The sequence below is a fragment of the Drosophila pseudoobscura genome, chromosome X, assembly GCF_009870125.1.
Source record: "Drosophila pseudoobscura strain MV-25-SWS-2005 chromosome X, UCI_Dpse_MV25, whole genome shotgun sequence".
Taxonomy (NCBI): domain Eukaryota; kingdom Metazoa; phylum Arthropoda; class Insecta; order Diptera; family Drosophilidae; genus Drosophila; species Drosophila pseudoobscura.
Window position 1 is genome coordinate 65,144,880 of NC_046683.1, and position 24,459 is coordinate 65,169,338.

General features: G+C 50.9%; 4 protein-coding genes across 14 annotated transcripts; 2 read left to right on the forward strand and 2 right to left on the reverse strand.

Moving 5' to 3' along the window:
* The first annotated feature begins 1,488 nt into the window (after positions 1–1,488).
* LOC4812465 (uncharacterized) lies at positions 1,489–7,424 on the forward strand. 5 transcript variants are annotated; one of them, XM_033382625.1, is made up of 5 exons: positions 1,489–1,622; positions 1,694–2,804; positions 3,791–4,023; positions 4,105–4,288; positions 4,349–7,424. In XM_033382625.1, the coding sequence occupies exons 2-5, from the start codon at positions 1,883–1,885 to the stop codon at positions 6,547–6,549; spliced, it is 3,540 nt and encodes a 1,179-aa protein (XP_033238516.1). In that variant the 5' UTR covers positions 1,489–1,622; positions 1,694–1,882; the 3' UTR covers positions 6,550–7,424. The 5 variants fall into 5 exon arrangements, with proteins under 5 accessions (XP_033238516.1, XP_033238515.1, XP_033238517.1 ...); XM_033382624.1 differs by having other exon boundaries at positions 1,489–2,804; XM_033382626.1 differs by having other exon boundaries at positions 1,489–2,804; positions 4,352–7,424.
* Cht2 (Chitinase 2) lies at positions 7,359–10,799 on the reverse strand. 3 transcript variants are annotated; one of them, XM_015188326.2, is made up of 5 exons: positions 10,649–10,799; positions 9,187–9,298; positions 8,961–9,125; positions 8,371–8,876; positions 7,359–8,295 (listed from the first exon to the last, which is right to left on the reverse strand). In XM_015188326.2, exons 2-5 carry the CDS (start codon positions 9,296–9,298, stop codon positions 7,618–7,620), a joined length of 1,461 nt encoding a protein of 486 aa, XP_015043812.2. In that variant the 5' UTR covers positions 10,649–10,799; the 3' UTR covers positions 7,359–7,617. The 3 variants fall into 3 exon arrangements, with proteins under 3 accessions (XP_015043812.2, XP_033238518.1, XP_001352751.4); XM_033382627.1 differs by lacking the exon at positions 10,649–10,799 and adding an exon at positions 9,740–9,817; XM_001352715.4 differs by lacking the exon at positions 10,649–10,799 and adding an exon at positions 9,385–9,403.
* Positions 10,800–12,696: 1,897 nt separating this feature from the next.
* On the forward strand, positions 12,697–16,569 carry Hem (Nck associated protein 1 Hem). Its single transcript, XM_001352714.4, has 2 exons — positions 12,697–14,108; positions 14,170–16,569. Exons 1-2 carry the CDS (start codon positions 12,929–12,931, stop codon positions 16,362–16,364), a joined length of 3,375 nt encoding a protein of 1,124 aa, XP_001352750.1. The 5' UTR covers positions 12,697–12,928; the 3' UTR covers positions 16,365–16,569.
* A 20-nt stretch (positions 16,570–16,589) lies between these two features.
* Srpk79D (Serine-arginine protein kinase at 79D) lies at positions 16,590–22,983 on the reverse strand. Of its 5 annotated transcripts, none has more exons than XM_015188323.2 (8): positions 21,639–22,983; positions 21,309–21,530; positions 20,796–21,247; positions 20,379–20,731; positions 20,020–20,127; positions 18,678–19,262; positions 18,341–18,611; positions 16,590–18,286 (listed from the first exon to the last, which is right to left on the reverse strand). In XM_015188323.2, exons 1-8 carry the CDS (start codon positions 22,313–22,315, stop codon positions 18,090–18,092), a joined length of 2,865 nt encoding a protein of 954 aa, XP_015043809.2. In that variant the 5' UTR covers positions 22,316–22,983; the 3' UTR covers positions 16,590–18,089. The 5 variants fall into 5 exon arrangements, with proteins under 5 accessions (XP_015043809.2, XP_015043811.2, XP_001352749.4 ...); XM_015188325.2 differs by having other exon boundaries at positions 18,678–19,259; positions 21,639–22,982; XM_001352713.4 differs by having other exon boundaries at positions 18,678–18,782; positions 21,639–22,977.
* Positions 22,984–24,459: the final 1,476 nt, after the last annotated feature.

Here is a 24,459-nt window from a genome sequence, read left to right on the forward strand (position 1 = left end):
GATAACAGCATTGGTATTGGTACCAGCATATATGTACATGCATTATATATAATGTCCCTTCTTGTTGCTGCTTTTCTTTTCTCGAATGAAACCCTCATCTCTTTCTACATCATTTTTGTTTGCTTTTTGCAATATTTCAATCTCCCTTCAGGTGGGGTCCCCTGTCAGTATCTGCCGTGCTATCAGCGAACGGAAATGTCAACAACAGGTAAATATTTATGACTAAAGTAATCGATTGATTAATAGATGGTGGGTGTGCCAAAACTCAATGGGAAGGGGTATTTTTTGGTGAAACAAATGATTGGCCATTTTAAGGTGTGTCGGCAATGGAGCTAGTCCCCGTAGATATCGGATTACAGAAATAGAATTAAGTAATCTACGTTGTTGTTGGCTTGGCTAAAAGGTAATCTTTGGGGAATCTGAGAGAAATTAGTTTCCCTCGAGCTCCTCACCTGCCGAATCCGAATCAGGCAGTGCGCTGATAATCCTGAGTGGAGGATGGTTTGACCAGCATGGATAAGGCCCGGAAAAGGTCCGGCAGTGCTCCTGGAAGAGCACATGGTAATGAGAGACAGCATCGTGGACAGTGAAGCCTCTACAATGGCATCTATGGGGCCTGGAGCTGATCGATACCCCTTTCCCCATTCTAAAGAAATGTGAGGAGTACAAAAAATATACAGCTTCAAGTGGGAATCGTTCGCCTTGTAACTGTCTGCTTAGAGTTTATGTATGGCGCTCTAGATATCAGTATAGGTCCTGTAGACCATAGCCAGTGTGCACTGTAAGATGGATCACATTTAAATTGGTTCTCACACACACGCACACTTGTATGGATGAGAACTCCAACAACAACAAGCCCTTGCGCACACTCACATCCAGGTAGATCCAGGTAAAAGAAAAAAAGGTAACAAGATCCATACAAAGAAATTGATTTTCTCTGTTCGGGGCTGCGGGTCTGCACATATGTACATACATTCAAAAATTTTACTGAATCAGTGCAGCAACAACACAACAACAACCGAGGCACAAGAACCGGAATCCGTTTGATGTTGAAGCGCGCACGCGCACCTTTTGGGTCTTCGAACAGGCAACGCAACAACAAAATACACACCCATGGACACACGGACACAGGATGTGTGTGTGGGTGTGAGTTGGTTGAGCTCGAACCGATTTGATTCCCATCGCAACAGGTTCGTTCGATCATTTGCAGTGCCAGTGCTGCCACTATGTTTCAGTAAAATCAAGCTAGATTGACTGAAAGGGAGGTACAAATATAAAAACCGCTGAAAATAAGCCAACACTAAATTAATGATTCTTCTGAATACAATAAATGCCAAAAAGTGGGTGCAATAAGCCTATAATCAATCAATCGATAAGCAAAATAAATCGATGAGCGAAAAGAGCCACACTGACCGCTGTTTTTAATTTTTTCCTGCTACTTTTCTTTGAAAAAAAAGCTAATTTGGCAACACTGATCGTTTGTTCTTCCGTGCAAAGCCGCAGCCGCGGTTCTGTCGTCAATCGTGTTCGAGTTGCGTGCGCGGTTTGTTGGGTTTTTCGAATGGTGTTTTGGATTGGATTGGCTGCGGATCGTCTCTTTTTTTTGTTGTTGCTTTTTTCGAGTGTGTGCCTTGTTTATGTTAATGTGAAGCGATAATTATTTATTTATTCCAAATGCTGGCAAATATTGCAGAATTAGCAATAAGTTTGGTCAATTTACGGTGCTGGAAATTGGAAGCGTGAGACCGATCCGCACACTCATTATGGAGCACGGTTGTATGTGTGCGTGCCAGTGGTGGTATGCAACATAAATAAGCATTTGGAAGCTAAAGGGTCAAACCGGTTTAGCCAACGCAGACGCCACTGGGGGCACCACTTAGTCATGGAGGAGGAGGCAACATCATCCACAACAGCAGCAGCAACAGCAGCAGCAGCAACAACAACTGCAGCAGCAGCAGCAGCAGGAACATCAGCATCCTTGCAACGTGTCGGCTCTCAATCGAGTCTAGAACAGGCGTCGCCCATGTCCCCCAGCCAGGTGGTTGCACCGGCTCCCCATCACTATCATTACATACAATATCCGGCGCATTATCACCAGCCGCAGATGCCGATGCAGTTGCAGCCGCAGATCCAGCAGACGGGCAGCCAATGCCAATGCCCTTGCTCATGTGGCCGGGCGCCACAGATGCCCCAACTGCCGCCGCAGCAGCAGCAGCAGCATCCATCGCAGAACGGCTCCATGGCTGTGGCGGTGCTGGTGCACCAACAGGCCTCTGTTCCAGCCGCTGATCAATCGACGCCACTCAAGACGCAGTCGGCCCAGTCCCTGCTCAACCACTCCTACCAGGCGCTGCACGAGGAGCAGCAGCAGCAGCAGCAGAGGGATCGGCTCAATCTCCAGCTGGACACGTCGGTGGGAGCCGGCAGCTGTGACTGCGACCTGGAGTGCAGCTGTGCCGCCAACGGAGGCTCTTCCCTTGCCCAGCACAAGCGCAGCCTGCTGGCGGATGCCATGCTCGGCGCCGACGAGATCACGGTCAGTGAATCCGACAACAACAGCACAATGATCAAGAAGAAGAAGCCCCGCTCCAGTGCCGGGCAGCTGCCGCCCAAGACTCAGCCCACGGGCGACAGCTGCAACGACATTTACCACGACACGGAGCTGGAGGGGGCAGGAGGTTCTGTGCCCTCCTCGGGGGGAGGCGGCTCCCGCGGCAGAAAGTCCCAGAATCTAGACGACAACCGTCCGCCCCTGCCGCCACGCCCACCGCCCAGGCCACGCAGCAACGGAAATGGATCCATAGGTGAGTGGCCAGCATCGCATCGCATCAGCATCAGCTTCAGCATCAGTGGTGCCCAAATGAATCACTTATCCCCCTTGGGGGCTAGTCACAGATTTGTCACCCTTTTTTCGGTGGCATCCGCCCAGCATCCCAGCATCCGCCTGGTCCTGATGCTTCCTCATCCGCATATCTGGCCCTGCCAGCGCCTGCGCCTAGCCGCCATCTCTCTCGCTGCCACGCTCCGAGAGAGAGCTGTTGCAGGTCCAAGTATTTGCTTGGGGGATGGTTCCTTGGATGGATGGTTGGAAGTGTGTTAATGTCAGTCGGGATTTTCAGTTGACACCGTTCCGTTCCCGTTATTGCAACAACGCACACTCCCCAAAGCACATCCGCAGGTCCCAGCTTTTCCGTACCCCCGCACCTGCCTCTGCCTCCGCCTCTGCTTCCCGCCTCTCGGTTCGCGCAGCTGCCAGCAGCAGCACCAGTACCAGCAGCAGCAGCAGCAGCGGTGGCATCTCATCGCCATCAGCGACTTCTGTGTAGATATTTTTCCGTTTCGTTGCGGAGCAAAAAAACAAAAAGAAAAGAGAGTGACTAGTGACGAGTGGGCAGGCGAAAAAAAGCAATTGCGGAACTGAGTTTGCGAAAACGTGTTCAGGAATCCTTTGCTTCGTCCTCTGCATCCGCCGCTGCATGCTCTTCCGCGTCCTGTCCATAGCTGCTATGTGGGCATAGGGGCAGCCAGTTTATGGCCAGTGTTTTCCGCGAGACGACAGCAAGGCTTCCAGCAACAAATCCCTGCCAAAATGCATGGCTATCCGGTGATGCAGTTCGTGCAGTACAGCATGCCGCCACCCTGCTCCTGGGTGCCCGCACCGCCCCCGTCCTCCGGCAATGTGGATGCCCATCATCGTGGTACTGGCTCTAGAGTCCCTTGATTCCCATTCCCCGTCTGATTGTTGTCATTTGTGTGTTCTGTTCTGTTTTCTCCCCGCCCTCTCCTGCAGCCCATCGCCATGGAGCTGGCATCAAGAAGTACGTGGTGTGGTGCCTCATCTGCGGCGGCTTCAGCTGCCTGCTTGGCGTGCTCTTCCTGGGCGTCTACTTCCTGCTGCACTCGTACACCATCACCGTGGGCAACTTTGAGACAGTGCCGACCTTTGTGCCTGCCACACTGCTCATCCTCACGGGCATCTGCATCATGAGCCTGGCCCGTCGAAGGAATCGCTACAGCTATTTGGTAGGTGGCACCAATCCACACCACTCCAATCAATTCATTGGGATTCTGTTAACCTTGTCTGTCTTTGTATACGACTTGCAGATTAAGCTGTCGGGCGCCTGTGGCCTGGTATCTGCCCTCACCTGTGCCTTGGTCACGGTTACCACCACCGTGCTGCACATGAGTCGCCTGCAGGCGCTGCGGGAGTGCGAGTACGCCCAGAAGACGCGCACCTGCACCTGCTACTCGGACCTCATCGAGTCCCAGGTGGATCGGGTGGACAAGGGTAAGCATTGTCTGTCGTCTGAAGCGTATCCCCCCATTTATGCATTGCCTGTTTCATCAGAAGGAGTGCGTCTGGTGTTCGACTCTCTCTCCGATTGCGGCGTTGTCCATGGATCGCTGTACTCCTGCCTGCGGGCCATCTTCGGGCTGTCTGTGGCCGGAGTGCTCATCGCCGTCTTCAGCTGCATGCTGGTCTACCAGCTGCTCAGCCATGAGCGCAAGAAGATGTACTGGGAGCAGCTGGAGCTGCGATGCCGCTCCCTCTATGCCAGCCAGGCGCCGCCACCCTCTCTGGGGGCTCTTGGGGCCCCCGGACGGATGCTCAATTGTCGCTGCTGCGAGCAGTGCCACGCCCATCGGCAGATGACGCTGCCGTTGCAGACAACCGCTTATCCCTGGGACGAGGCCACGGTGGCGGCAGCGGCCGCGGCAGCCGGAGGCGGAGGAGCGGAGCAGCGCTTCTGGGCGGCACAGCCACCGGGAAACTTTTACTCGCCAAATCCCGGCGGAGAGGATCCCTCCGGACCGTGTCGCGGCGGAGAACGGGGAGCAGGAGGAGGAGGCGGACGAAGCAGCAGCGGCTGGAGCTGGCCGAGAATGCCATGGCAGCGCACTACTCCGGACACGGGAAGACGCTTCCGGCAGGCAGCAGCCAGTCCGGACTCCCAGTACGGTTTCAGCTCGGCCACGGCCATGGCGGCGGACGGTAATCAGATGCTGATCGAGGAGCCGGCCGTGGGTGCCACCTACAATGGCATGCCGCCGCCCAACGCCTTGCCCTACGGAGTGTGGGGTCCGCCGCCGCCCTACAGCGATCCCAACAGCCCCGCAAGGCGTGGCTACTACCAGTATCTGCAGCCGGCGGCTTGTCTGGCTGGCAATCCCTCAACCACAACGGTGGCGCTCACCCAGGAGCAGCTGCACCAGCAGGCGATGCAGCACCAGCACCCACACGCACATCCCCAGCAGCAGCAGCAGATGCAGCTGCAGCTGCAGCGAATCCAAGGCCAGTCGGCCACTCTGGAGCGGATGGACGGTCTGAGCCTGAGCAGTATGACTGGCAATATGACCGGCATGACGTCCACCCGATCCTCCGCCTACAAGTCGAAGGTGGAGTACGAGAACACGCCCTCGGACAGCGACGGAGGCGGCAATGCGAGGGAGAGGGACCGCTGCTCCAACACGCTACCCACGCGCAAGCTGAAGAAGCGCATCGAGGCAGGCACTGGGGCCAAGAGCATCGGACCCCAGAGCAATCCCAGCCAGCAGCGTCCCAATGTGCAGCAGCTATTCGCCAAGCAGGAGCAGCAGCCACTGCAGCAGCAGTCTACGCAGAGCGGCACGCAGCAGGCACAGACGCAGTCGTCGGCGGGCGTGGAGAACAGCGGCTATCAGGACTCGAACGGAGCCATAGCCAAAGATCAGGTGGGCGGTGGGGTCGTGGGGTCACTTCTACAGGACCCCGCCGAGTCGGAGGTCTACTTTGCGGACGTCAGCAGCTGCTGCAACATGTCCGTGAAGAACGACAACTACTACGACAACGCCCACCGCCACCAGGGGCACCACCATCATCAGCACCAGCACAGCAACTGCAGCCACAGCAGCACTCAGAGCAACGCCAACACCAACAACTCCTCGGCGAACGAGGATTATCTGGCCCAGAGGTTCGGACGACGCGAGCACTCCATACGCAGTCGCTTGCCCATTCCCCAGGCCCGCCTCGAGGACGACTACGAGAGCTCCAACCTCAATATGCCGACGATGAAGGAGCAGCAGCAGCAGCAGCAGCAGCTGCAGAAGGAGATCTCGCGCCAGAGCATGTGCTCCGTGGAGTCGGAGGCCAAGACTGAGTTCACCGACCTGTCGCCATCGACGCCCTGCGGAGGATCGCTTCCTCCGCCGCCCGCAAACTTTGCCAGCGATCCGCCGTGCACGACGGGCCAGCAGTCGCCGAGCTTTGTGGCCTCGTTCCCGTACTCCTCGGAGTCGCAGTGCCTGGAGGCGCATCGCCGCTCGACAAAGAACATCCACGAGCTGCTCATGGCCGGTGGTGGGACCTCAACTGTAGGGGCCGACTCCCACTACGAGGTCATCAACGATAGGAATAATCCAGTGGCCGGCTATCAGCTGCAGCGCGCCATCGCCGGCGGCAGCCACAAGCACAAGTCCAAGTCGAAAACACGTTCGCGGGAGCAGCTGGACATCTATGGGAGTGGTGGAGCCGATCGCTCCGACTGGTCCTCGGACGGGGGACGTTTGTGAGGCCAAGCGAGCGACGAGGTGTTTGTCTAGACGGAGCGGAGCAGTGCAGTGGTTTCATCATCATTATATACTCAGTAAGGACGGGACTGTGTCCCCGTCTCTCCCTTTTGGTTTGTCCCACACCCACTAAATATCGTCGCATTTGTAATGTTTGCCATCCAGCAGAGGAACAACACTTCCTCCCTCTCTCTCCAACTCAAGGGCCCCGGCCACACACTTTGCTTTAACTATTTTACGCGAAATATCCTTTGCATAGTAGATATATGTATAGTTTATATTGAATATTGAATATTTACTAATGGTAACGTAACAAAATATTGTAGCATTGAATTGAATGTTGAGCAATTGTAGCAATGATGGCGCTGTGCGACAGTGATTTTGCACTTTGCCCGCGACAAAAACTAGGTTGTAGGCCTACCTTCGAATTCGGTAGCATTTTATTTATTTTTGTTTTTTTTTCGTCATAAATCCCAACAAAATAAGCTACTAATTATTAACATTGTCCAAAGAATGTCAAAGATGCGAATTTTGAAGTTGATCAATCGCGGTTTTTGAATTAAGAAAAAAGATTTTGGGGGTTCAAAGGGTGATGAGGATGTCATCTACTTATCCAGGCCTACAGCCTAGTTTTTGTCTCGTGCTAAGTGCTTTCAAAAGTTTCCATTTTGTCGCACAGTGTAATCTATGAATATTATTATACAAATTATGTTATATTTACCTGCGTATTTACATAGTTGCATACATATACATACATACACACCTACACACATATACATATACATATATATAGTATATATATACATAGTTAGTTAAATGTTAGAGCGCAAGTTAAATTTATTAAAGAACAAAGTATATCCGAAGCATTTTAACAACAACGAATCGTCGTCTTTTGGAATTGCGGTGCAGTGCAGTACTTAATCATGAAAAAAAAAGACATTGCCAACTAAAATTACAATTTGGAATTTAATGACTACGTAAACATCGTACAGTACAACTGGGATTACTATGACTATGGCTCCACTCCACTCCACTCCTCTCCACTCGACTTACCTCTGCTCCGGCGGGCTGTCAATGGGCCAGACTGTGCAGCAGCATAAAGAGAGCAGTGGCAGTCAGACTGAGGCTAACAATAGAGGCGGCAGCGTTCTTGCGATCCGCAATGCTGCCGTGAGGGATCTCGTTCTCCGAATCGTCCGGCACAGGCTCCGGCACGGCCAGTTGCTCCAGTGCCAGCACCGTGGCCTCGTTGATGGTGCGGAGCAGGGGATAGCTCTGACTGAGTCGGCGGGGGGCAGAGCTAACCACCTTGAAGTCTTCAAAGGTATCGCCATCCAGCTCACAGTTGCCAAGGAAGTCATCCGTGTCCACCGACCAGACCATGACGCCCGCCAGACGCTTGGACATGGCATACAGCACCTTGTTGGCGATGGAACGCGAGCTGTCGAACGTCACAACGCTCACATCTTGCGTGAAGACATTGCGCTCGGAGCGGGCCAGCACCTGGCTGGTCTGGGGGTCCCACTGCTTGGTCCAGCCCGATGTCTTGTTGCTCAGTACATTGCAGATTTCATTGTACCCCAGGAAACCATCCTCGCGGGTATAGGGTCCCCGGAAGCCGACTCCGTCGCTGCCATCGTTGAGGTTTCCCTCGGACACCGTCTTGAAGGTTCGTCCGTAGAATGGCAGGCCAAGCACCAGCTTGGAGGGGGGGGCACCCAGCTTCAGCAGATAGTCAATGGTGAATTTCTGAAATGAATGATGCCAAGATATATGCATGTATTTTCTGTTTCGTTCTCATGGGACTGTTCTAGCACGGCTTACCACACTGAAGGGATCCTCTGCTGGGGCAGCGAGGGGAGAATTGTAGCCCACCTTCTGGTCCCAGCTGCCGTGGTAGTCGTAGCACATGATGTGCAGGTAGTCCAGATACCGCGATATTTGCCGGACGTCGTAGGCCTCGTCGATCACCTTCTTGGCCGCCCCAATGGCCGAGGTGAGCAGCAGCCCATGGTTGTCGAACTCCTCGCGCAGCTCCTTGGTGAGAGCCACAAAGTTCTCGCGGTCGCTGGGCTTGCCCCCGCGCTGCGTGGGATACTCCCAGTCCAGGTCGAGGCCATCGAAGTTGTACTTGCGCACAAAGCTCGACACCTGCTTGACGAAGCGTTCGCGCAGGTAGCTATTGGCCACCAGGCTGGAGTAGTTGGCCGAGCCCTCGTTCCAGCCGCCTATGGCCAGGGAGACCTTCAGATGTGGATGGCTGCGCTTCAGGCCGGTCAGCTGCTCGTAGCCACCCTTGCCGTACTGCTCCTTCAGGTCTTGCCAGGGATCTAGCCGAAAAGAATGGGCTCGAATTAGCATACGCCAATAAAACAAACCGGCCGAAGGTGCTCTGCTCTGCTCTGCTCCCTTACCAAGCGATTTGATGGACGCCTGCGTGATGTCCAGGCCAGCGAAGGCGTACACCACATGGGTGCACAAGTTGGGATCAAAGTTGTCTATGGCATAGGCGCCCTGCTCGGGCCGGTACACAGCCCATGTGGATATGTAGCAAACAACCACCTTGTCGTGCGAGGGACCTGCAAGTGAGATCCGCTGTCAGCAACCCCTTTTGCGGTCAGCCTTTGGCGTAGCACTCACCCGTCCTGGCGGTCACTGAAGCCCATAATGTGCACGAAACGGTTGCCAGCAGCAGGAGGAGCCACAGCTGCGGTGCTTCCCCCCAGACTTTTCTCTGACGCATCGCTCGCATCTATGGGAGAGACACACAAGACCACATAAGAATAGAGTTGAATGTTTTGCGTGGTCGAGCGCCACTTTGTGGCGACAATGTGATACATTTTCATAATTCCAATTCCGTTCAATTACTGGCTTTAATTGAACGGAGGGTCCGGTCCGATCGCTCCGCGAGTGGTGCAGAAAAGTGAAAGGCAAAACAATTCTTAGAGATTCTTCAATCACTTCAATGAACTGTGAGTCACTCATTGCCATGTAGTAGAACCTCATTTCATCATCGACCAGACAACCAACCAGAATGTAATCAAAGACTTGTCTTTGTTTCTGACGCTTTGGAATACTGGTATACGATACAGTTATCACGAAGTCGTTTCAGCAACCATTCAGAGGGAATACGTGAACCGAATTCGCTGGGACCGAGCTTGAGCCTGAGCCGGCGTTGTGTGGGTTGTCGAACCTGATTCTCAACTTTCGCCCGAAGGCCCTTAAATAGCTGGTGACCGGCGGCGACAAGGTGCATCGGACAGAACGGCAGCGGAATGACCAACTAAAGAGCTTGATGAATCACGGTCATATCATTCGCCAAACCAAACTGGAGACAGCCCAAGCTAGCCCACGCTTCTCCTCCCGGCTATCGCTATCTGGTTCGGTTCGGTACGGGTTTGATACGGGTTTGTTACGGGTTGGGGAGGTAAACAACTTTACTTCGGTGTTTTGATAAGAAATGGCATGAAAATGCACTTAGGTTTTTGTTAGCGTGGAAATTAGGTGGAAAAGCAAGACTTAAACGGTTTCACTTTCCGGCTTTTTTCACGTTTTTCTTTGCCCCTAACTTTTGCATATTAATTTGTTTTTTGTTTAGCCTCGGGGCTCGGCCAAACCGGAATCGGGCGTTCATCACGAGTTGAACCCAGACAAAAGATGCCGCGAAACATGTGAAAACGGAATCAGAATACGAATATCAACGAAATCGAGAGGAAAACATCAGAACCAACAGCCCATCTGAGGATGGAACTACTATGCACATATGTATGTATATATGTATTATATATAGGAAGATGGGAAGATTCGGTATCGGTAGACGAACTTCATGTTTATGTATGTATGTTGCGCATGCGTAGCCTGACGGGGCGGGGAGGGGGAGAGGAAGTGGAAAGCCAATTAGCACGTAAACACACACACACTGGAGAGAAACCCCAACTCCGCGATGGGTATTCACGGGCTGGGCGAAGGCGAAGGCGAAGGCGAAGGCGTCGTCGTCGCACAATATATTCGTTAATGGAAAGCATAACAAGTGGAGTCACTGCTCCACTACGGCCCAAATGATGTGCTCAGTGTCTTGGATTTGAAATGCTTTTACACGTACGTTGATTTATTGCCTGATGCTTGTTTTATTTTGGTTCTGTTCCGCTTAAACTGGCTGCCACGCACGCGCCGTCGTAAAACTTTGTACCGCCTCCGTCGCCTTTCCGCATTTAACTGAACAACAAAACTCGTCGTCGTCGTCGTCGTCGTGGCCACAGCGTTAAACTTATATATGTAAAAAGCAACTGAAGCCGAACTCGAGCTCTTGCCCGAACCACCATCCCCAGCAGTGCCAAGCTCTCGAGTCGCCAAAGAGCCAATACCAAGACGAAGTTGCGCTCAGAGAATAATAACCAAAGAGAATCATACAAAGTACATCAAAATAACGTGATTTCAAAACCAATCTTTCCATCTTTTGCGTCGTCTCTCGGAAATAATATTTCTTCTTGCTATCAGCATCAAGAAATTTTTAAATTATGGAACAAAATGTGCTGTTATTCCAGGCTCCAGTACGGCTTTTAGGAAACATTTTTCCAAATAAATCGTTGGGAGCGAAACGTTCACTCGAATACATTTCGAGAAGCCAATTCTGTTAAAGGATTTGTATGAATGGACAGTTCAGTACAGCAACTTTCAAGAAACGACTGTGGTCAAAAAGGTTTTTTCCAGCTTTGACCTCCAACCTAGACACATATTCCACCGTTATACACATCGGAATTGCATACGCTATCTTTCTTGCTGGGCAAAAAGCGGATGAAGCTATATGCTTTTCTTTGAAATTGACATTAATTGGTACAATCAGTTCCTTGTGAATGAGTACGTGAACATTCATAGTATTTTTGCTCTGCATGTTTGGAATCTTGGACAAAATTTCCACACTTCTATCATCTATAGCATTGGATAATGTAATACATTATCTAGTATTACAGGCGCTTTAGTATGAAGAAAGGAAACTTCTGAGAGAACTTTTTCCCTTCTAAAGATAAACTTCTCCACGTTTTAGTTATAATAAATTGTTCAATAGAAACAGGAGAGTCAATAAATTCCAATAGCATTTCTTCGGAAATAGAAGATTGGTATATTTAACATTTGATTATTTTTAAAAACGAAATGATTAAATGTTGTAGGTTCATAACCATGATTCATGACAGTCATACATTTATTCCCATTCGTTGAATTTTCAACTGTCACCGTCAACTGGCAGTTTCATTAAAATATGACTAGTTCAATGGGTTTAATTGGAAATATTTTTGGCAGGCACATAAAAGCAATTTTTTATGGTCCCTCATATTGGTCATTATATATTATTTTAACATTCTTCTTTGCTTGCTCTTCATTCGTTTTCTTTTTCAGTTTCATTTTTGTTCCAGAACTTTCTGTCACTTCTGTCGCCATCTTTTTTCCATCAAACCCTAACTTAACTTTAACATAACATTCAAATATTTTTTTAATTGTTGTTCATAAGGTTTTTTCCAGGTTCCTGTTTAAGTCCAGGCATTGAGGCATTTCCATCCTTTATATTTCTTCATGTTCCCTGCTATATTCACTTTGATCCTCCGGTTTTCTCTCTTTTATGATATCAATATATCCATATATATTTGTTTTTGTAATACATGTAACATATATATGATAATATGGATATTTTTAAGAGAATTTTTAATCAACGGAACTGCTTTTCTGAGTTCGGAGCAACTTTACATATTGGTCTTTTAGCTTATTGTTTGCTCATGCTCTGTTGACAAGGCTTACAGGTATTGGTGATGCTATGGTTTATATTGGATTTATCCAATATTGCGGTTCTTTGTCTGTGCATAGTCGTACACCATCACCAAAGTAAATGCATTACTTTGCTTGCTCTCCACAAAATTTGAATTTTTAATTCAAACACATAACAGTGTGACCGTAGAGCATGCACATCTGGTCACATTCTGCCGCCGCGAGCGAAATAAATGTCACTTTTTGTCAACTTTTTGAGTTGATCCGAGTACTAGGCTATAAAAATAGTACCGACTAATTGAGTAAATTAAAATGCTTTGAGTTGCCACAAATCAAATCCAACTTGTCACGACAGTGCCCCGGTATTTCTAAAATCACGGGAAAAGTAATAGAGATGAACTATCGCTCATCTAGGGGCTCACCACTAGTGGCTGAAACAAGAAGAAGAGTTATGTGTACATTTTTGTGTCTATTTTTTTTTAGCTAATCAAACTATTTTAAAAATATAAGTAGTGTCCCGATTGGCCTTATCGCTAGCTAAAAAAGTTCGCCAACGCATATTTGTGTACTTGGCCACGCCGAAAACTCGCCCTCAGCCAGTGCACGTCCCCATTGGTCATCGGAAATGGCACGCCCAATTTTTCCGAATCAGCAAAAGATAGCTGAGAAGCTGATTATCTTGAATGATCGCGGCCTGGGCATACTGACGCGAATATACAATATCAAAAAGGCCTGTGGCGACACCAAATCCAAGCCGGGCTTCCTCTCCGAGAAGTCCCTGGAGTCGAGCATCAAATTTATTGTGAAGCGATTCCCCAACATCGATGTGAAGGGCTTGAACGCCATCGTCAATATCAAGGCGGAGATAATTAAATCGCTCTCCCTGTATTACCATACCTTTGTGGATTTGTTAGACTTCAAGGACAATGTCTGCGAGCTGCTCACCACGATGGATGCCTGTCAGATCCACTTGGACATAACGCTGAACTTTGAGTTGACCAAAAATTACTTGGATTTGGTGGTGACATACGTCTCTTTGATGATTGTATTGTCCAGAGTCGAGGATCGCAAGGCTGTGTTGGGTCTGTACAACGCTGCCTTTGAGCTCCAGAACAATCAAGCGGACACTGGCTTTCCCCGCCTGGGCCAGATGATCCTGGACTACGAGGTTCCCCTCAAGAAGCTATCTGAGGAGTTTATTCCCCACCAGCGACTGCTGACGAATGCCCTACGCTCGCTCACATCCATCTACGCTCTGCGGAACCTGCCGGCGGACAAGTGGCGGGAGATGCAAAAGTTAAGCTTGGTGGGTAATCCTGCTATACTCCTGAAGGCCGTACGAACGGATACCATGTCCTGCGAGTACATCTCGCTGGAGGCCATGGACCGCTGGATTATTTTCGGTCTCCTTCTGAACCACCAAATGCTGGGCCAGTACCCAGAAGTCAACAAGATCTGGGTGTCTGCCCTGGAGTCCAGCTGGGTGGTGGCCCTCTTCCGCGACGAGGTCTTGCAGATACACCAGTACATACAGTCCACCTTTGACGGCATCAAGGGTTACAGCAAGAGGATAGCCGAGGTCAAGGAGGCGTACAACACAGCAGTTCAAAAGGCAGCCCTCATGCACCGAGAGCGCCGCAAGTTCCTGCGCACGGCCTTAAAGGAGCTGGCTCTGATTATGACAGATCAGCCGGGACTGCTCGGTCCCAAGGCAATCTTCATCTTCATTGGACTCTGCCTGGCGCGCGACGAGATTCTTTGGCTACTGCGTCACAACGACAATCCTCCGTTACTAAAACACAAAGGTTCGTACTCCAAGCTTACAATTTAGTCCTTACCTAATCATTCATGCTTACTCTTTTCTAGGCAAAAGCAACGAGGATCTGGTGGATCGCCAACTGCCGGAGCTGCTCTTCCACATGGAGGAGCTGCGCGCCTTGGTGCGCAAGTACAGCCAGGTGATGCAGCGGTACTATGTGCAATATTTGTCCGGCTTCGATGCCACGGACCTGAACATACGCATGCAGAGCCTGCAGATGTGTCCGGAAGATGAGAGCATCATATTCAGCTCTCTGTACAACACGGCTGCCGGATTGACTGTGAAGCAAGTGGAGGACAACGAGCTGTTCTACTTCCGACCCTTCCGTCTTGACTGGTTCCGTCTGCAGACGTACATGAGCGTGGGCAAGGCTGCCCTGCGGATAACGGAGCACGCGGAACTGGCTCGTCTGCTGGACTCCATGGTGTTCCACACGCGGGTCGTGGACAATCTGGACGAGATACTGGTGGAGACCTCTGATCTGAGCATCTTTTGCTTCTACAACAAAATGTTTGACGACCAGTTTCACATGTGCTTGGAGTTCCCTGCTCAGAACCGCTACATCATAGCCTTCCCCCTCATCTGCAGTCACTTCCAGAACTGCACGCACGAAATGTGTCCGGAGGAGCGTCACCACATTCGGGAGAGATCGCTGAGTGTGGTCAACATCTTCCTGGAGGAGATGGCCAAGGAGGCGAAGAACATTATTACCACCATCTGCGATGAGCAGTGCACCATGGCAGATGCGCTGTTGCCCAAGCACTGCGCCAAGATCCTGTCCGTGCAGTCCGCCCGCAAGAAGAAAGACAAGTCCAAGTCCAAGCACTTTGACGACATACGCAAGCCAGGGGACGAGTCGTACCGAAAGACGCGCGAGGATCTGACCACCATGGACAAGCTGCACATGGCCCTAACGGAGCTCTGCTATGCCATCAACTACTGTCCCACCGTCAATGTGTGGGAGTTCGCTTTCGCCCCTCGCGAATATCTCTGCCAAAACCTGGAACACCGCTTTTCGCGAGACCTCGTGGGCATGGTGATGTTCAACCAAGAGACCATGGAAATAGCCAAGCCCTCGGAGCTGCTGGCCAGCGTGCGAGCCTATATGAATGTGCTGCAGACCGTGGAGAACTATGTCCACATTGACATAACGCGGGTGTTCAACAACTGCCTGCTGCAGCAGACGCAGGCCTTGGACTCGCATGGCGAGAAAACCATTGCCGCCCTGTACAACACCTGGTACAGCGAGGTTCTACTGAGACGCGTCTCTGCCGGCAACATTGTGTTCTCCATCAACCAGAAGGCATTCGTGCCCATTTCCCCCGAGGGCTGGGTGCCTTTTAATCCGCAAGAGTTCTCCGATCTCAACGAACTACGCGCTCTGGCAGAGCTCGTCGGTCCCTATGGCATCAAAACGTTGAACGAGACCCTAATGTGGCACATAGCCAACCAGGTGCAGGAGCTCAAGTCGCTCGTTGGCACCAACAAGGAGGTGCTGATCACTCTGCGGACCAGCTTTGACAAGCCGGAGGTGATGAAGGAGCAGTGCAAGCGGCTCCAGGACGTAGACCGTGTGCTGCAGCGCATGACCATCATTGGAGTGATCATCTGCTTCCGCAATCTGGTGCATGAGGCTCTCGTGGATGTGCTAGATAAACGCATTCCCTTCCTGCTTAGTTCGGTAAAGGACTTTCAGGAGCATTTACCTGGCGGAGACCAGATACGCGTCGCCTCTGAGATGGCGTCGGCAGCTGGCCTGCTCTGCAAGGTGGACCCCACACTGGCCACCACGCTCAAATCCAAGAAGCCGGAGTTTGACGAAGGCGAGCATCTCACGGCCTGCCTGCTGATGGTGTTCGTGGCCGTCTCCATCCCGAAGCTGGCGCGCAACGAGAACTCTTTCTACAGGGCCACCATTGACGGGCACTCGAACAACACGCACTGCATGGCGGCGGCCATCAACAACATCTTTGGCGCTCTGTTCACCATTTGCGGGCAGAACGACATGGAGGACCGCATGAAGGAATTCTTGGCGCTGGCCAGCTCATCGCTGCTCCGCCTGGGGCAGGAGTCCGACAAGGAGGCTACCCGCAACCGTGAGTCCATCTACTTGCTGCTCGATGAGATTGTCAAGCAGTCGCCGTTCCTCACCATGGATCTGCTGGAGTCCTGCTTCCCCTACGTCCTTATCCGCAACGCCTACCATGGCGTCTACAAGCAGGAACAGATACTGGGTCTCTGAGCGGCGTTCGATCATCGAGTATTATTATAAGCGCCGTCGCTGTATTCCGAATATTATACGCCGTAGCCCGTAGCCGTATCCGCCGGTCGACTGTCGATCGCTATGCTAATCTAATATACTCCTAAAGCTGTTAAACATACCCCTAATTGTATTCTAGACTCTGCATTTTTACACAACTTCGAATAAAGTGCTTATGTAAACCAAAGGCCAAACACCGTGCTTTTGTTATTTGATCGGTATGTATATTCTTTATTCGGCTTACTGAAAGATGTGTCTGTCTGCCTGTCGCTCACCCGAACGTGCAGCGCGCCTCCTTCTCCCTGTTGCCCTGTTGCATTGTTGCCCAAATATCTGTTACATATCATCCGGACACCGGCATATATGTAGATCAAGCCATGTGTCCGCTTGGTGTATGTATATTCAATATGTGTGTGATTCGGGGAAAAATATTCCGATTATTAAATTATTTGGTCACGTTCAAAGTTACATCTTAGGCTTGTCTTGTGTACAAATACTTGTAGGCAAGTAATAAAATATTTTCGTTTCTTAGATCTGGTTGGTAATGCGATTTCGATTTCTCGTTAAATATCATTGGTATTATTTTGGTGTTGTGCAAACTTCGTTCCGTTCCGTTCCGTTCTTTCTCAATTCCACTACAACGAGTTGATTAATGGCTTATTATGAAAATGTTGTGGAAACGAAACAAAATAACTGCGGATCATTAATCTGCCTGGGTGCAGGATACAGGCTCCAAGTGGGAGGGTTATGGCAAACCAAACAAAAAAAAGGGGGAAACATAGCCTTAGGATTCTACGATAATCAATAATCTGCTTGGTTAAATGTACCACAATCACTACATGCTGCTAGAAAGCTGTCTGTATTTTTATCTGATTTATCTGTATCTAAATCTGTTTTTGTGTCTGTATCTGTATCTGCATCTGATTTGTATTGAACATTGTCGATATCTACACTTAGGGTTCGTTAATTATACACATATCATATATTATTGGCTCTATAGTTAGTCGTAGTATTATTAATTATGCGCTTCTCTCAATATTTTGCTAGTTCGTATAATTTATTTAGCATGTTTATTTGGGTGTTTTCGCTTGAAAGTGTTTTCCATTTCAGTCAGTCAGTTTAGGCATCTGTTGACTTCAAAATTGTCGTCATTGTCTTTTGTTTTTACTTGTTTCTCTTTAAATATAAAATATATATATATATACTATATATATGCTTGTATATACATACATATCATATATATGTATGTACGCAGTTGAAATAAAATCGTGAAAAAGATTTGCGCATTTAGCCGCTTTCGTTTTCATTGTTTGTTTAAAATAAAATCGCTCTTTAGCAATTACGTTTAAAGCTCTCGAGTACAAAAATCGTGTTTCAAATGAAAAAAGCTTAAAAAATTCCAGGCGGCACATCCACATCCACATCTCCTCCCTTGTCCCGTATCGTATGTATGTGTGTTTGCTGTTTGCGTGTGTGTTTCTGTTTCTGTGTTTGTGTATCGAATCCTTTAACTCTAGTTTTGTTTGGTTTTTGTTTTGTTTCCATTTCCGTTTCCGCTTTCAACGCTATCAACTATAATTTCTCGTTTATAACAAACTGGGTCGCATATAAAATTTAAGCCTAGAAATATGAGTACGAAATACGTATGTTATGTATTATTCATGGGTCTATGCCTGTGGTCTGGTCTGTCTCCTCTCTCCAGGGACACTAGACGAACTCCTCCTGGTCGAGCCAGGGATGCTGCAGGCACTCGGCCGCCGAGGCGCGTATGACGGGATTGTACTCTAGCATGGGCAGCAGGAAGTCGGAGAACTTCTTGGCCTCCACCGGGTCCCAGTCGTACTTCTCCACGAGCACGTTCATCAGGCTCCACGGTTTCAGCTTGGTGATGTTCCTCAGGTTGCCTGCAACAGACGGTCTTTGAGTGCAATACAGATCTACGACTGATGATGGCTTACCATAACTGGTGAAGTACTTGAGTCCGTGCTTGCCCCGCAGTATCACCGACTGCGGAATGGAGCCCAGCAGCTCGACGATGTGCGCCAAGTGGTCCTCGTCCCGGCTGTACGACTCGCCGGCATGCGGGTCGAACAGATAGTCGCCGGTGGCCAGCTCGAAGGCCAGGCAAGCGGTGCTCCAGATATCGGCGGTATAGTTGTAGGGTGCCCCCAGCAGGACCTCGATCGATCGGTACTGCCGCGTCTGTATGTCCTCGGTGAAGTGATGGTACTGCCGGAGGGCATGGAGAGTGGGTTACTAACACGTATGCGAGTGGGGGGTGCGGGTTCTACTCACATCGTAGCATGCGTTGCCCAGATCGGCGATCTTAACCCGCACGTTGCTGTTGCTGATGAGCGACTGTATCGTGTAGGTGTTGTTCTGGCTACTCTGACTCTGGTTCTGCGAAGATATGGCATTGGCATGGACATTTAGTTTAGCGGATGTGTTTGCTGATGTTGCAGTTGTTGTTGTTGTAGTTGTTGTTGTTGTTGAGGTCGCGTTGGTTGTAGTTGTAGATGTATGGTCGCCATTGTACAGCTCTGTGCTTGCAGTTGCAGTTGTTGCGGTTGGAGTCGTAGTTGTTGGCGCTAGATGCGTGAACGAGTACGTGCACGTGCTGGGGGGCGTGGCTGAGGCGGAGGTGGAGATGGAAACTAAGGCTGTGGCAGGAGTTGCACTAGGAGTGGCGGTTGTGACGGTTGTGGCGGTTGTGGAGGGGCAGTTCTGGTTGTTGGTGTACTCGCTGGGCATGGACGTGCACGTGCTTTGAGTATTTGTGTTGATCTTTGGGTTGGTATTCGGATTCGTGTTGGCGTTGTAGGAGGGGCAGGAGTTGTTGGTGGAGGCGGGGTTGGAATTGGAGTTGGAGCTGGGCAGCTGCTTCATATAGATATATCGTAATATTGTATACAAATTGGTTCACACAAAGAAAGAAAGGAGAAGAAAAAGAACACACAATGTTGGTTTGCTTCGATTTTGTTTTTTTTTTTTCTTTTTGGTTTTCGGTGCATATAAGAAACACATAAATGAGGGAGCCCAAAGCTGTGTTGCTCCGGGGAGATCCGACCAGCTTTGAGCCCCTTGGTCAATGCCCCGTGGGAAATGCTCCCCCCGGGCCAGTGACCATCACACAGAACATCAATTAGAACACGAACGAACAGCTTAGACTTAGGCGCAAATGATATAACCATAGATACACACATATGCAGGTTTAGGCGGGTAAATGCAGGTAAAGCACTGGGTGGGTGGACGTGCCGCCATTACATAAACATCTAAAGCCGCTAGCAGCACAATCAAACGTCAAGCATTTCTCATTCTAGGTCTAGACTCTAGTGGACTCCAGTTTAGAGCATGAGTGTGGGTTTAGTGTGACGGGTGTGTGGTAAAACGAATCCGGATCTGAACTTAAGAGCGATGGGGATGGTTGAACAGTAACTAAGCAGCAGCCGGGACAGGAACTCTTTCGCCGGGATCGTTGGGCGGTCCAGAGACCCAGTTTCCGGTTCCAGTCCCGTCCAAGCATTCAAAGCAAAACCACAGAACGAACGAAGAACAGAAGGAACTAGCGAACTAGCGAACGAGTGAGCCATCCTCCGAGGAGCTCTACGGCTCGGACTAAGTCCAACATCCACTTTACCTTGTCCGCCGGCTGGCCACTGGGACTGGCGTCGGGGTCATCGGTAGGCGTGTCGCTGGCCATGGTGCTGTGGTCGCCCAGGGTGTCGTCATCGCATTCGACGGAAGACTGCAGCAGGTATGATCAAATCAAAAGGCAACGTGGAAAACAAAACGAAAATTATAAGAGTACAAAATTTGTAGCTGTAGAGTGTGGAGTGCGTGTGTGTGTATTGTATCTGTGTGACTGACAATATCGAGAGTGCAAAATGCTGTACCATGGACACACACCAAGTGATAAGAGGGGGGTAATCCTTCGAGGGTAAGCGCTGTCGAGTGTGAGGAGGAGAGGGTAGCCGCAACCTGTGGACCTTGACTCACCTTGGCAGTGATTTTCTTCTCGGTTCGATATCGGTTGTTGAGAATGGGACTCTCGACGCCACCACCCAGGCCCCCGATCAGGCTGACGCCACCGCCGATGCCGTTGCACTCGCTGTCGCCGAGCAGGCTCGAGTACTTGGAGGCCAGCGAGGAGGTGGTGTTCGAGTTCAGGGTGGACGAAGTGGTGGTGTCGTCCTTGTCCAGCGAGGACATGGCCACAGCGGCCAGAGGCGTCGAAGAGGTCGAGTTGTTGCCCGTGCTGTTGCTCGTGTTCGTGTTGGTGTTCGTGGATCCGTTAGGTTCGATCAGCGGCCACTTGGACCGCGTCTTGGTCTGCTTCTCGATGGAGCTGACTGGGGGAGGGAGAGCAGATGTTTAGCTGACTGGCTGGATAGTCCTCCTGCCGAAGGGACCTACTGTACGAGTCGGGGAAGTCGGCTCCCTTCACGCGCAGACTGTTGATCTCGTCGTCGATTTGCTGGTTCATGGCTGCGGCATTGTCGATCACCAGTAGGATGTTCTCCGGCTTGATGTCCGTGTGGATGATACTGCACTTGCTGTGCAGGTAGTCCAGCCCCTCCAGCACCTGCTTGATGATGTTGCGCACCTGGGCGATGGCCAGGCCCTGGTAGTTGTTCTTCACGATCAGCTTGTACAGGCTGCAGCCGAGCGCCTCGAACACCAGGCACGTGTGCATCCCGTTCACGCCGCGCACCGTGAAGTGGTTCATCAGCCGGACGATGCGCTCCCGCTTCACGTCCAGTGGGTCCGCGTCGCGGATGGCCTCCAGCAGGCGGATCTCGTCTGCGGCCGTCTCGATGTAGTGCGGAGCACTCTTCACCACCTTCAGGGCCACGTACTTCTCGTCTCTGCGGGGTAAGAAAAGGAGGCTGTATACCATGCACAGGATTACACACTCGGAATGCTCACTTGAGATCCCGGCACAGCCAGACGGTGGAGAAGTGACCCCAGCCCAGCTTCCGGACCACTCGAAACCGATTGTCGAATATGTCGCCGATGACCACCGGATGATAGCCGCCGCGGCAATACTGAGAGGCGTCCTCCTGCTCCTCGTCCGACACGTACAGACTGCTGTCCGACGAGTCAGGGTAGATCTCGTCTGTCGTGCTCAAGGTCCCGCGGGGCTCCGAACTGAAATGTTTATAGAATTATACGAATTAGTATGGATTGTCTTTTCTGGTGGAGGCGATGGGGGGATATCTTATGGTATGCACGGGGAAAAGCCCAACCCGGACCCACATGAACTCAGGGAGCTGCGTTGTTTCCTCCTCCCTCGCTGGAACAAGGACAGGGACTGAGACTGGCTCCTGCGGGGGGAGACTGATCGTCAACGGCTGCTCCCTCGGAGGAAGGTAGCCTTCGAGGACGCGCTCCATGGGGGAAATCGGCTCAAAGGCCAAGGCCTGGTGCCGATGGGGCTTGGGACGCTTCGACTGCTGCCGCAGGGCGATGAGAACGGGCCCGGCCGAGACGCAGACGCGCTTTTTGGTGAACCTCTTGCGACGCTTTTTCTCCTCCACCTCGAGCAGGGCCTCCGTTTCCGCCTCCTGAGCGGCGCGCTTCTCCTGCTCGGAGACAAAGTTAAAGTCGCAGATCAGCTGCTTCGTGACGTCCGCGGTGGCCGTGTCGCTGGGCGGCTCCTCCGGACTCCGGCTGCTCCACTGCTGCAGCTGGTACATAAGATAGAGGAAGAAGAGGAGCAGCGAGGCCTGGAGCACGCCAACGAAAATCTGATCCTGGGCGAGAGTGTTCGTCACGTGACGGCTCTGCTGATTCACCCAGCTGGCCAGGTCCACGATGTCCTGCAGGCTCTCCAGGTAGCTGGGGTACAAGTCCAGCCAGGGACCAGCTTTCCAGGGCCACTCTGCCTCAGCTGCCGCTGTGGCATTGTCCTCCCTGGGGCAGGTGGCGTCCATTCTCGTTCCCCGGCTGCTCGCTTTCTATACGCTTCAGTGCTCGATTCGACAATTGGATTTCTTTTTCGATTGTCGCGTCTACATGGCCCCCGGCTGCAGTAACGGGGTGCAGTGGTGGCATCGGCGGCGGTGGTGGGGGTGGTGCTGCTGGTGATGCTGCTACTGGTGCTGGTGGCGACCTTGACTTTCCTATGCCTTCACTTGCATGGCGGGGACCGCCCGACGAATGCGACGAATGCCCAGCGAGGAGTAAACACACACACACACCCCTTACATAACAAGTGCGGGGGAAATTGGGTGAAAACCAAATATCGCGCAGCGGAAAACGAAAAAATCTTAATTATGAAAAGTATCTGTATCTGTGGTGCTGGCGCTGCTGCTGCTGCTGCCGCTGCGATTCAGTTCTTTGCCGTTCCGACCGATTCGTTCAGTTGCGTCCGCGAGAATGTCGAAATCGCTTTTCGCGTTTGTTTTCGCCCGTCTCTTCCTGAGCTGAGCGAGAAAAGCGGCCAGAGCCAGAGGAGAATGCTACAGAAAGAGCAATGGCAATGGCAAGAGCCAGAGCAAGAGCAAGAGCCAGAGGCGGAGGAGGAGGAGGAGGAGCGAAGCGAAGCGAGGTGAAGCGTTCGTTTTCCAACACGTCAGAACGTTTTCTGTTTTGTCGCAACTATGTTTAGTCTTTCCGCCTGCTGCGACTGTCCGTCCGGAGCTTGTCCGTTCGAGTGTGCGACTGTGTACGGATCACCTAGAACCCGTACTCGCCCATACCCTCCGCCGATTCCCGCTCTCGGCACGAGTGTGTGCCTGTCTGTCTTTTGGCGTCATTATCCAATGTACTTCATCAATTCGATGTCGTTGTCGTTGTCGTCGTCGTGGTCGTTGCCGGTCATGGACTGCACCACACTAGGAAAGATTCCGCCGCATGTATGGGTATCATCATCATCATAGTCATCGTCATCATCGGGTTGATTTCTTGGGCATGCTGCCAAGTTTGCCTTCTTGCCTATTTACGTATTGTTTCACAAACATCCAAACATACATGCATACCCGTATGCTCGAGCATACTGCCCTGCGAGAGGGGCACTCGACATGCAGGATTCCGAATATTTGCAATTCCAAAAACATTTCGAGACAAATTCAGGTGAGCGATCAGCAGCCTTCAAACAGATTTAGCATCAAGCCTTGGCAGTTGTCAATGTTTGGGCTTTCCCCAATCTACCATCCCCACCCTATCCCTGGAGTGGGTGGAACTCGAAATGCAAATTTTGAAGTTTCTAAAATGACTAAGCAGACTCTGGTATTGATTTTTCCACCGCCACAGACTGTTTACTGCTTCTTGTGAGTCGTGCCATGAGTCACCCTAATGCTCCACACATGGACTGTCACGCACCTTGGGCCGGAGAGCGCTCCGGAGAGTGCTGCTGCTGCTGCGACTGCTTCCTCAATATTATTATTTATAGACGCCGAAAAAAGTGAATAATAAGAATAGAACAAAAGCGCCAGAAGCCGAAGGTTTTCATGCCCTTTAAAAGTTTTACCCACTAGAGATTATCCAATTTGGCAGAGCTATGAATAAACATACGAGTACGGGTATAAGTATCCGTCTTTGGAAAACAAAAGATCGTTCCTATTTTATATATTTTATGCGTTGCAAACAGCTGATCTCAGTCGCAATAACCTCTCTGTAAGGGTATGAAAACAAAAAACAATAAATTCTAGAGAAAATCAGTGCAAAAAACGGGGAGTGGAGGAGTGCTTGAATGCGGGTTTGTGGAGAGAGAAACGTCATAGCTCTTGCCAATTGCATTTGAGTGTGTGTGAATGGGTGTGAGCGGGTGTGGGTGTGGGTGAGTGGGTGAATGGAAGTGGGAGGGAGTCCAGGGAGCACCGCGGGCGCCACGGGTTAGCCATCTCCGTTGCTGGCGTCACGTGGTGGCGATTTTGCGGTTACGGAAAATTAAAAACGTAAACAAACGAAACGGATAAGCGCGAGGGTAGTAGGTGCAGGGTGTGGGCAAGGAGGCGAAGGCAGGGCATTGGCGGAACTACGAAAATGAACAACGATATGTGGAATTGCCTCCCCATTCCGCGGCACGAGCTCACAGTGGGATGAGCGGAGTAAGCTGCTAGACACACCCACGGCC

Bases quoted from the DNA above. Each gene is read 5' to 3' on its own strand.
- Srpk79D (XM_015188323.2), bottom strand. From the start codon at position 22,315: ATGGACGCCACCTGCCCCAGGGAGGACAATGCCACAGCGGCAGCTGAG. The intron at 20,732-20,795 runs GTAGGTCCCTTC...TCCCTCCCCCAG, and splicing joins CGACTTCCCCGACTCGTACA to TCAGCTCCATCGAGAAGCAG. The intron at 19,263-20,019 runs GTAAAGTGGATG...ATCTATATGAAG, and splicing joins GTGGCCAGCCGGCGGACAAG to CAGCTGCCCAGCTCCAACTC.
- Hem (XM_001352714.4), top strand. From the start codon at position 12,929: ATGGCACGCCCAATTTTTCCGAATCAGCAAAAGATAGCTGAGAAGCTG. The intron at 14,109-14,169 runs GTTCGTACTCCA...ACTCTTTTCTAG, and splicing joins TCCGTTACTAAAACACAAAG to GCAAAAGCAACGAGGATCTG.
- LOC4812465 (XM_033382624.1), top strand. From the start codon at position 1,883: ATGGAGGAGGAGGCAACATCATCCACAACAGCAGCAGCAACAGCAGCA. The intron at 2,805-3,790 runs GTGAGTGGCCAG...CCTCTCCTGCAG, and splicing joins CAACGGAAATGGATCCATAG to CCCATCGCCATGGAGCTGGC. The intron at 4,289-4,348 runs GTAAGCATTGTC...CTGTTTCATCAG, and splicing joins GGTGGATCGGGTGGACAAGG to AAGGAGTGCGTCTGGTGTTC.
- Cht2 (XM_033382627.1), bottom strand. From the start codon at position 9,802: ATGCACCTTGTCGCCGCCGGTCACCAGCTATTTAAGGGCCTTCGGGCG. The intron at 9,299-9,739 runs GTTCGACAACCC...TCTCTCCCATAG, and splicing joins GGGCGAAAGTTGAGAATCAG to ATGCGAGCGATGCGTCAGAG. The intron at 8,877-8,960 runs GTAAGGGAGCAG...CTTTTCGGCTAG, and splicing joins GGCGTCCATCAAATCGCTTG to ATCCCTGGCAAGACCTGAAG.